This window comes from Eschscholzia californica, unplaced genomic scaffold (genome assembly GCF_041429995.1).
Source record: "Eschscholzia californica isolate CP2 unplaced genomic scaffold, dmEscCali1.0.p SCAF_4, whole genome shotgun sequence".
NCBI lineage: Eukaryota > Viridiplantae > Streptophyta > Magnoliopsida > Ranunculales > Papaveraceae > Eschscholzia > Eschscholzia californica.
The window spans coordinates 42,327,849-42,338,279 of record NW_028238461.1 but is presented as its reverse complement, the minus strand read 5'-3'; the positions used below and the strand labels follow the sequence as shown (position 1 = coordinate 42,338,279).

Sequence of the window (10,431 nt, the reverse complement as noted above, 5' to 3'; positions counted from 1 at the left end):
TAAATTGGGTTTTACCATAACCGTCCCAATAATTAATCAGAGTGGATATTTTATTACCGTACACGCCTGACTAAAATAGCTTAACCATTACCGCCTAGCCCCGCGCCGTTTAATAAGAAATGAGTTCGGTCTAGTCGGGTTCAAACAATAAATTTTGTATTTTGTTTCAAAAAAAATATTTTAGCTAGAAGTGATATACTACTATTAACTATATTTTATAAATTTGAGTTTATCAATCATAAACACTGTCACTGTTTAAATGATATAAAATGTAATGTAGTTAAATTGATAATATAAGATTAAAATTTTAGAAACACAAATATGAATTAACGTACTAAATAAACGGGTCAGTAAAATGGGCCCCATTAAGGGTGGTTTAGAAAAAACCAGTTGGTTTGAACGGAAATGGCACCCCTATTGTTTGTTTCGGAATGAACTACGATAGTCATTACATGACATTGGTACATTATCAAGATGTGATAAACATGATAACCTTGTAAGTTAAACAACCAACCAAAAGGGCTTAAAACCTAACAACATATAAAGACCCTAAAGTCTAACTAAACATATTTTACTTATACCTTTAGTAATCCACCTTCAATAACCATGGATTTCAGTTCCTCTAGGAATTAGATCCCGTAAGATTTTGAGATTTATGTCAATACTATCAACCCGTTCTGCAAAACTTGGGCTGGGCCCATTGTTATTGAATATTAACCCATTAAGGCTCATCCATTAGCTTGCGGCCACCCACTTGATTTTACAGACGAGTGACCGGCTAACTGCAAATGCAGTTTCAGAGAAAATCCAAACGTGATTCAAACGCTTTAACCAGTTGAAGTTCATCCACTTCAATAAGAGACTAGAGAGAGAGAAGAGAGAGAGAGAGAGATGACGATCCAATCTGACGATGAAGAAGACCCTAAAAAGCTTCGTCAACAGCTCGAATCACGTATATCTTCCATGAAAGAGATTCGTCAACAGCTTGAAACCCGCATAGATAACCAACGCATTTCTCAACAAAACCTAATTGCTTCTCTTCAAACCCAACTTCCTGATATTGCTTCATCTATTGATATTTCTCTCAAAATCGTTTCAACCTTCAATGGCCGTCAATATACCCCAACTCCAATCCCTTCACACCCTAACCCTACTACTAAAACCCTTCATGAAAATCGCCCATTACGTTCTTCTCTTGAACCCAAAACCACCACCATTCTCCAACAAAACCCTAATCCCCAAAAACCCTCACCTAAAATTGATCAATCTGATAGTGAAAAATTCTCTTCTGGTGCTGTTGATTCAAGTGGAAGTCCACTTACTATTGTTAGATCAATGGTTGCTGTTTGTTTATTACAGCAAGTTCCTTTTGAATATATTGATTCATCTGGGTTGTTAAGAAAGTTGGAGAATGATCCTACTGCAACTGCATCTGAGAAATCTGCTTTGCTTGAACTTGGTGGGGAATCTGGTGCAATTTTGGCTGTAGAGATGGCTTTGAGATCAATGGCTGATGATAATGCTGGAGTTTCATTGGAGGAATTTGTACTTGGTGGAAAGTCTAGGGTTACTGTTATGTCCATTGATAGGAATCGGCTTGTTAAGGAATTGCCAGAAAGTGCTCAATATCAGCAGCAACAGCAACAGGAGTCAAATCCTGCAGATGGGAATCATAATCAGAATAAACAGGTAAATTTTGTTTTAAGGGTTTAAGGCTTTCTTAGTAGGATCCAGATTGTGTACCCTAACTAGTAATCATATAAGTATATTGTTGGGTAATGTTACTATCTGATACTGAATTTTATTAATTTATTCACCAACTCTTTTAGTTCTGTCCTAGTCCCCTTATCATGTAACAAGGTTCCAACTACCGTTAGGGTATCGTTTTTTTAATTGAGAGTATCTAGTTTTTTATTTAAAATGTATAAACGCAGGTGTTCGCAAGTGGAGGTGAAGTGAGTGGTGGGGTTTTTGGGATGGGAGGAACAACGCCTAGGCAAGATATGTGGCTTCCACACGGAGATCCTAATATGTCAGGGTTATCTCCAATGTTTCCTGGGCTGATGATGGGGCCGAGGGGTGGACCAAGAGGTATGGGGTTAATGGGGACTCCAAGGGGAATGAGTGGTATGCAGTTTCTCAGACCACCGATGGGTCAAAATGCAGCAATTGGTGGTCCTAACTCAGCAGCTGTGAAGACAAGATCAGAAGAAGAGGATCTCAAAGATATTGAGGCATTGTTGAATAAGAAGTCATTCAGGGAGTTACAAAAATCCAAGACGGGAGAGGAACTTTTGGATCTCATCCATCGCCCAACTGCCAAAGAAACTGCCGTCGCTGCTAAGGTCGGTAACCTATATTGGTCTACACTCTATTACAGTTTGTTAATTCTTGTTCTAGACTACAAATGGTGTGTTGCATCAAGTTTTACATGTAGAAAGGGTTATGGTTCTCCTCTCTTTCTTACTGAATGATATAATATATTCAACACTCATCTATAGGCTTCTAGCAGCCCTAAAAAGCCAAGAAAGTTAGTCTCTAGAAAGTTATGCCTCATTCCGGGAAACAAACATTTAAGTATTTAACAGTATTAACTTCAAAAAAAAGTTCAACACTATTCTTCTCTTACTGAACTTGCGTGAGAAACCCCAAGTTCTAAGTAATGAAACAGATTGCAGCGTCATGGGAAGTTGCTAACGTGTGATAGCTATAATTATTAGAATCTTATAGAGATTGGGCTGTGTAGGGAATCTGCTAATGCTAATCGTATATATGGTCCTCTATTGATAAAATCTGACATGCTGGAGGACATTTATGTTGTATGACATCTTACTCGTCACTAACCTGTCATTAGTCACCCTTCTTTTAACTGCTGGTGTATTTCTTCCTTTTGATGAGGTAAAAATGTATTGCATGGTGTTACTAAGAACGAAACAAAGAAATATTTACTTGTGACACTTGTTTTCCCCGGTCCCTGAAGTTTAAGCTGATGTTTGAGATTAGAAGAGGACAAGAGGTATCATTCATATACCACTTCATCTGTTATTTAAGCTATTTTATGGAGGATTTTATTCTAAACCGATCCTCATCTAAGGAAAAAGTGTTTTTGTTCATGTTAGTTATTCATTCTTCGCCTGCAAATGTTCTCTAATGTTTCCAATTTTTTTCCAGTTTAAAAGCAAAGGTGGGTCTCAAGTAAAGATGTACTGTACGGCCTTGACCAAAGAAGATTGCCGGCGCCAAGCTGGTTCTTATATTGCATGTGAAAAGGTTCGTTGGAATCTGCTTGTTAGTGTGCTTTTTATATCTCAAATATAAATAATGTCGGACCATAAATTTTCGTCCTACAGAATGCAAAAAAATGTCTCCAATCTCGAGTCTTTGACCTGTTGAATTATTCTAGTGGATATCATTTGATATGACTACAATGTTCGTAATGGTCACATTTATTTTTAGAATTGATCATTTTGCGCATCTTTTGCAAGTTTGGATGCTTTCGCTTGACGTTCTATAAAATAAAATAAAAAAGAAAGACATTTTAAATAGTGGTTGCAAAAACAATTTTCCCGTTTCGCTGATTGAATCACTTTATATTTTCAGGTTCATTTTAGACGAATAATTGCTCTACACACTGATATCAATTTAGGGGACTGCTCTTTTCTGGACACCTGTCGCCATATGAAGGTAATTGTGTTTCTCAAGTCTGTAAAAAGTGTCTACACAGGAGATATTTTGTCCTTGGTGTCTATTTGGTAATGCAGTTTAGTCATGTTCCAATTAAATCTGATCCATCTAGGCATCTACATGGGTATTTCTTATGGTTTCTTTCTCAACATATTTTGTTTATTTAAAGTTTCAAAAAGACTAAAATAAAAAATTCATGCTGTAATTGACAGACGTGCAAGTATGTTCATTATGAGCTCGATTCAAGTCAAGATGTGCAAGACATGATGATGTCTAATCCGCCTTCGAAACCTTTAAAGCCTCAACGCCCTGAATATTGCTCACAGGTCGAGCTTGGTGAATCACAATGGATTAACTGCGATATACGTAACTTCAGAATGGACATTCTGGGGCAGTTTGGAGTTATAATGGCAGATCCTCCGTGGGACATTCATATGGAATTGCCTTATGGGACAATGGCTGATGATGAAATGCGTACTCTTAATGTTCCCGCACTTCAGACAGACGGTCTGATTTTTCTTTGGGTTACTGGCCGTGCCATGGAGCTTGGACGCGAGTGGTATGTTCTTTATTTATTTATGTAGTGTTACCTGTTGCAGAGTATATTACTTGTTTCAAAGTTCGTTTATCAGTTGATGTTTAACTTATAATACTGATGCACGTAATTGCGGGAAAAAGGTCAACCTGATAATTGTTTTATCAATTTTAATGTAGTTTTCCTACATCTGATCTTTTAAGGTAGCTAAAGTGATATATCTAACATGCATTATATAAACTTCTACAGTTTAGAACTCTGGGGTTATAAGCGTGTTGAGGAGATTATTTGGGTGAAGACCAATCAACTTCAAAGAATTATTAGGACAGGGCGAACAGGTCATTGGCTAAATCACAGCAAGGAACATTGTCTTGTGGGTATAAAGGGAGATCCAATAGTAAACAGGAATATTGACACAGATGTCATTGTTGCCGAGGTTAGAGAGACAAGCCGGAAACCAGATGAGGTATCTAGAATTTGTTACTTAAACCATGATCTTGCTTTTACAAGTAGTTTCCCTAGCGAAAGTTTTCAGCTTTCTAGCTTTAGTATAAATGTAGTTGTTTTTGTTGACTCTTCCCTTGACATTTGGTGGGATGTAGATTGATTACCTCATGAGTGATTTTGGTATCTTCAAATTCTTGCAGATGTACCCTTTGCTGGAAAGGATAAGCCCAAGGACACGAAAGCTGGAATTGTTTGCTCGAATGCACAACACACATTCAGGGTATGGTTTCTGACCCACATACTTCTACCATTAGATGGGGTTGAAGTTTCAGAACAATATTATCCCATGCCGCAAGCTGAATCTAGCAATAATTACACATATTCTATGAAAATTTGAATAGAACTTTTGAATGCAATGAACGATAATTAGACGAAGTGACAAACGGCATTGAAGGATACATAGTTGTGTTGGTAGTAGGAGATTGAAAAATTATTAGAACTGGGCTGGGTTGGGTAGGCATTGGTTGTGCCAAGTAGCAAGAAAAATTTCGCTACTATTGAGACGGATGCTAAATAAGGTCAGATATCAAATGTCAATTTGATTGAAGACCCGGCCTAACCATTCAAGTTGTACAATTATGAGACTGATATTCCAAAATACTACTTTACCCTCAGAAACTACCTTGCTTACTATCTTAGCTTCCTTTGTACTTAAATTTGCTTGCTTGATTTTGTTGTCAATTAATATACAGGTGGATGTCACTTGGTAATCAATTACAAGGTGTACGATTAGTCGATGATGGGTTGCGAGCAAGATTCAAAGCCGCTTATCCAGATGTAGAAGTACAGCCTTCATCACCTCCAAAAGTTTCCTCCATGGACATAGACTCGAATGCTGCTCAAATCAGAAGCCCTTTTGCCAGAACGGAATCTAAATCGACGTCTCAGTTTGCAGAGCCATCTACTTTGGAACCCTATGCTTCTGAAGAAAAACAGACAGCTACAGATGTTGAGATGGTAAGCTAGTTTCCATCTCGATCCTTACATAATCAAAGTCATCTAGGTATGTAGTACCTCTTGTTAGTTTTCTGATACCGAAGGTGTAAAATTTAGGATGATCTTCTCCAATGTGTATTAGAGTTGCCTTGGTTCATGTGGCAACCTGTTTTTAAGCTGGATGTTGTACATTGTTATTAGCTCTCTTCTTTTGTTAGTGATGATTGTGGTAGTGGTGGTTATGGTGGTTGTGGTGGTGTTAATCTAGAACAATAGTTTAAAGAGTTACCTAAAGAGGCAGAATTTTGTTTTGAATCAGAGTATGTCATATCTATATAGTTTGAAGAGAATTTTAGACCAACCATTATGAAATTTCCGAAAAAATTATAACATTTCATTTCTCTGATTGAAATGAATAAACCAAATTAACAACTCATTTAAACTAAAGATTCCTGAAAAAACACTTCCAGATCAGATCTGGGTAACCCTAAATTTCATGAATTAACACCTCAAACTTCTTCAATTGATAACTGCAAAGATCAGCAACCCAATAGTAGCTGCAATTCTGGATGAAAAAGCTTGAAATTTTGAAGAATCAGATGTTGAAGAATTAGACGACGAAGGGATTGAACCAAAGACAGTAGGATAAGAAGGTGCAGCAGAATCAGGTAATGATCCTTGAGGATCAAATGAAGGAGGAAGAGCAGATCCATTTGCAAATAACACAGAAATTGCAAGTTTTTGAAATTTTTCACAGTGACCAGCTACACCACTTGTGAAATAGAATCTTCCTTCTGAAGTTATGTTGAATAGAGAATTTCCATTGTTCATGTTCAAGATTGGATCTTTTAAGTTGCAGGTTCTGAATGATTTCTCTGTTACTTGAACCACTGAATCTTGAGATGGTGGGTAAAGAAATACTGCATCAAATAGAGAGAGAGAAATATTAAGAATTGCTTGATTGTAAGTTGGGAGTATATCAGTCAATCAAGAGAGAGAGAGAGAGAGAGAGAGAGAGAAAAAGAGGACTTACAGAGGGAGTCACCAATCTTAAGATTGTATTTCTTGGCCCAGTTGGTGTATAAATTTGGATTACCTGAAGTGGGTATTCCCCATGAATCAAGATCTCCTACTTTGTATTGATAACAGAGGACCACATTTGGCAACAACAATAGGAATTGAATTACAAAGAAAAGTTGGCATTTTGAGATTCTAAGACCACCCATCTCTCTCTCTCTCTCTCTCTCTCTCTCTCTCTCTCTAGAATTGAGGGAAAAGTATGAAACTTATTGATCAAATACTATGTTGGTCTGAGAGAAGGACTGAAGAAGAGAGGGGAGAATTCATAGCCTGCAAGTAAAATTACCTTTATGCCCACTACTAGTCTGTGTTAATCCACTACTGGTGGGTCCAACTAGATCTATTAGTGCAAAGCCCTTTCCAATAGGTTTGACTTGAGAAAGTCTCTAATAGTAAGTTAAAAGTCAACACTAATGAGATCTGAGAAAGAAGAGATGAAGTGATTATTTGATTTAAATTGGATGGTTATTATCATCCAATTAATAAGTGGGGTCAAAATTTTGTTAGATCTTAGGGTAATATGGATTCATGATCATCTAATTTGAGAGCATAAAATTATGTAGAAACAAGTTCAGAAGTTGAGTAGCATGTTGGCACATGGACAGATGTGCACCGGCTAGTGGGCATCTTTTGACCTGTCTTGATCATTTTCACGTGGAATAGTGTTCTTAAACAACCCTTTTCTCGCTCTCTCTCTCTCTCTCTCTCTCATTTCTAGTTTGGAGGGAAAGCCTAGTGGTATCGAGGGGTGGGAAAAAGATCTGGAAGACTGCTACCCGATCCATTCGACCGAGATAAAAAGTGTCCACGGACACTCGATAGTCATAACGGTCAGTGTCCGACCGGTCTGAAAGAATTGGCGGACGGTCACGGTCAAAATTCTATGTCGAAGAACCGACCACTAACCGACCGACCAATAGAGACCGTCCAAATAACCGACCGATACGAGTGACCGAATAGGTTGACCGACTAAACTGTCCTCATTTTTAGAAGTTGACCGTTGAATTTTATGGACATATGAATATATGATAGTCGTCTGGGCCGGCCCAAGTATATCGGGGGCCCAAAGCAAAATTAAAAATCGGGGCCCTATACGATAGATATTAGAAAAATAAAATAAAATTTAAACAATGCAAAGGGTAAGAATCGAGCATTTGACCTTTTACGCAAGATATAAACTATTTACCACTAAGCTACACCTTAAATTATGTTTGAAATTGGTTTAAAGTATAATTAGTTTTTCGAAAGGTACATACGAAATAGGAAACATGAGGCCCTTGATATTTGGGGTTTGGTCACGGGCCACCCCTGATAGTTGTTGGTTACAGGGCCGGCCCTGATTTTTTGGTGGCCCGAAGCAAAATTAAAAATGGGGCCCTCTACGTAATACACGAATTAAATTTCCTCTTACGCTCTTCTTAACCTTACGTTCGACACTAAGCCCATCCTATAAAAATATGTTTGTTTTCCATCTTCCAAACTTCATTTCAAAATGCATATATAATGTCATTCCGGTAAATCTAATTTTGAATCAATTTATCACAATAGTTTGCGAACGAGATTTGGGTTCACTTTTTGTGATGCTAAAACATGATCGGGGATATTTGGTCAATTATGTATTTTGTTTTCCAAACTCCTTTGTTTAAGCACCATAATATTAGGGTTTTAACGACTTGAAGGAAAGAGGTAATTATAGTTCTCATACTGTAGCATCATTGTGTATAAAACATTAGTTTTACGCTTTTTTGTTGGAGAATTTTCGTATTTAGAAGTGTTGAAAATACCTAGTTTATTGCAACTCTAATTTGAGTGAACTTGAACATAACTAAAGTAATTTGAACACAACAAACAATGATCTAACCATCTAAACATGAGACTAAGTTTATTTTACTCTAACAATACATTATAAATGGAATTCAAATTATAATAACCTCAAACCTTTACAAATGATGGACATAATAAAATAAATTTTAATTATGAAATAGAAAAAAGAATAAAGCTAGAGGTCTGTGAAAAGGTCATTTTATTTTATCCATTCAAACATTGATAGTAATATTGTAATACAATACATAATAAAATAAATACCTATATATTAAACGGAAGAGGATGGCTGGGTGAATGCCAATGGCCTAGCAATAGGAATTAGAGGTGGAATCGGGTGATGGGTGAGTATTGACTATAGAGTAGGGACTAGGGAGTAAAAAGAGATATATTCAGATTTAGGGTTAATTTGTTGATGTGTATAAAACTTTGGTGGGGCCACTCTTTTAAGACAATGAAAAGGAACGAGAGGTACCTAGTACGCATTTGAATATGGGCTATTACGTTAATTACTACTGGGCCTAAGTTGGGATGCTCAACTACTAAAAATCCTATAGGCAACCTACACAAATGTGGCCCCCAAAATTTGGTGGCCCAAAGCGAGGCTTTGCTCGCTTTGGGCCAGGGCCGGGCCTGGTTGGTTATAGTCATACAGTCCTTTGGAAGACCAAACATTAGTACATGGCTTAATTATATCTTGTCAAATGATGATTAACTGTGTTTTTTCATTTTTATATTTGCTTTTGAATTCTTGGCTAAACATCTTCATTTGTAAGTAATTTTGTTTGTTGCAATAAAAATAAAGTTTTGAATTTAAGTAAATTTATTGGAAAGCCCGGACCGAGACCGTCCGGTGTCCGACTGGCCCGGTAAAATAAACGGTCTTGGACGGTCAATGACAAAGAATTCTTGAGAGTTACCGTCCGAGTCCGCCCGAGTAAATAGGTGGTCACCAACAGTTTATGTCCGAGTCGACCGGTTCGATGAAGTTAGAGTTAGGTACCGACCGTTCCGGACCGATTCCCACCCCTAACTCCGTCTAGAGCAGTTAAATTTTGAATTTATTTGTGTTTTCCTGAATATGACTCATTAAGTCACAAATCAAGTCAAATTCTTTTATTGTCTAGTGTTTTGGTTAAATAAGCAAAATTTCTGGGGTAATAAGTTTGGAGTGGAAGTAAATTTTTTTTGTTTCCTCCAAACATCACCCTTTCAATTATTCTTTCTTCTTCTCCTCTCACCTGAACTAGAATTTTGACGACTTCCACCGGATTCCGGCAACTTCCACCGTTAATGCCGACGATCACCACCAACAGAGTTCTTTCTTCTTTCTTCTTTCTCATTTCTTCTCTCTCCTCTTATGCTCTCTCCCTCTCTCATTATCTCACGAAATTTTCAGCCAAGGGGATTTCCCTTCGCCGGAAACTCGTCTGGATCTGGTTCTTCCAGAAGCAGACGAGACGCCTTCATCTGGTTTCCTGGCGAAGGAACCCCGCCTTCTTCTGGTTCGGCAAAGGGGAACCCATTTGTCGGAACTGTAACAAAAAAAAGGGAGAGGGGAAGAGAGAAAGAGAGAGAAAGAGAGAGAGAGAGAAAGAGAGAGAGAGAGAGGCAGATATAGGAGAGATGAGAAGAGAGAGAGAAAAGAGAGAAAAGAAACTTTTCCGGTCGACTCCTTCATTTCCGGCCGACACCTTCATTCCGGCGACTTGAGAGAAAGTATTTGGTTTGAGTTTTTTGTTTCACCGTCTTCCCTGGAAACATTTCTGCTTTCTCCAAAACGGTGGCCCTTTTATTATATTAGCATTCCCGAATGTATATGCTCCCATTCTCTCTTCGGAAAAAATACTACAGTTATCACTACTATT

At 37.7% G+C, this 10,431-nt stretch overlaps 2 protein-coding genes across 2 annotated transcripts; one reads left to right on the top strand and one right to left on the bottom strand.

Moving 5' to 3' along the window:
- The first annotated feature begins 542 nt into the window (after positions 1 to 542).
- MTA (mRNAadenosine methylase) lies at positions 543 to 5,977 on the top strand. Its single transcript, XM_086636423.1, has 8 exons — positions 543 to 1,689; positions 1,935 to 2,345; positions 3,172 to 3,270; positions 3,601 to 3,684; positions 3,897 to 4,243; positions 4,469 to 4,685; positions 4,867 to 4,946; positions 5,419 to 5,977. The coding sequence occupies exons 1-8, from the start codon at positions 892 to 894 to the stop codon at positions 5,690 to 5,692; spliced, it is 2,310 nt and encodes a 769-aa protein (XP_086492549.1). The 5' UTR covers positions 543 to 891; the 3' UTR covers positions 5,693 to 5,977.
- A 57-nt stretch (positions 5,978 to 6,034) lies between these two features.
- On the bottom strand, positions 6,035 to 6,959 carry LOC147544825 (early nodulin-like protein 8). Its single transcript, XM_086636424.1, has 2 exons — positions 6,696 to 6,959; positions 6,035 to 6,582 (listed from the first exon to the last, which is right to left on the bottom strand). Exons 1-2 carry the CDS (start codon positions 6,886 to 6,888, stop codon positions 6,182 to 6,184), a joined length of 594 nt encoding a protein of 197 aa, XP_086492550.1. The 5' UTR covers positions 6,889 to 6,959; the 3' UTR covers positions 6,035 to 6,181.
- Between the last annotated feature and the right edge of the window lie 3,472 nt (positions 6,960 to 10,431).

What these genes read in the sequence shown, in the direction of transcription:
- MTA (XM_086636423.1), top strand. Translation starts at nt 892, where the DNA reads ATGACGATCCAATCTGACGATGAAGAAGACCCTAAAAAGCTTCGTCAA. An exon ending in CTTATATTGCATGTGAAAAG is followed by an intron (nt 3,271 to 3,600) that starts GTTCGTTGGAAT and finishes TTATATTTTCAG; the next exon opens with GTTCATTTTAGACGAATAAT. An exon ending in ACACCTGTCGCCATATGAAG is followed by an intron (nt 3,685 to 3,896) that starts GTAATTGTGTTT and finishes TGTAATTGACAG; the next exon opens with ACGTGCAAGTATGTTCATTA.
- LOC147544825 (XM_086636424.1), bottom strand. Translation starts at nt 6,888, where the DNA reads ATGGGTGGTCTTAGAATCTCAAAATGCCAACTTTTCTTTGTAATTCAA. An exon ending in TAAGATTGGTGACTCCCTCT is followed by an intron (nt 6,583 to 6,695) that starts GTAAGTCCTCTT and finishes TATTTGATGCAG; the next exon opens with TATTTCTTTACCCACCATCT.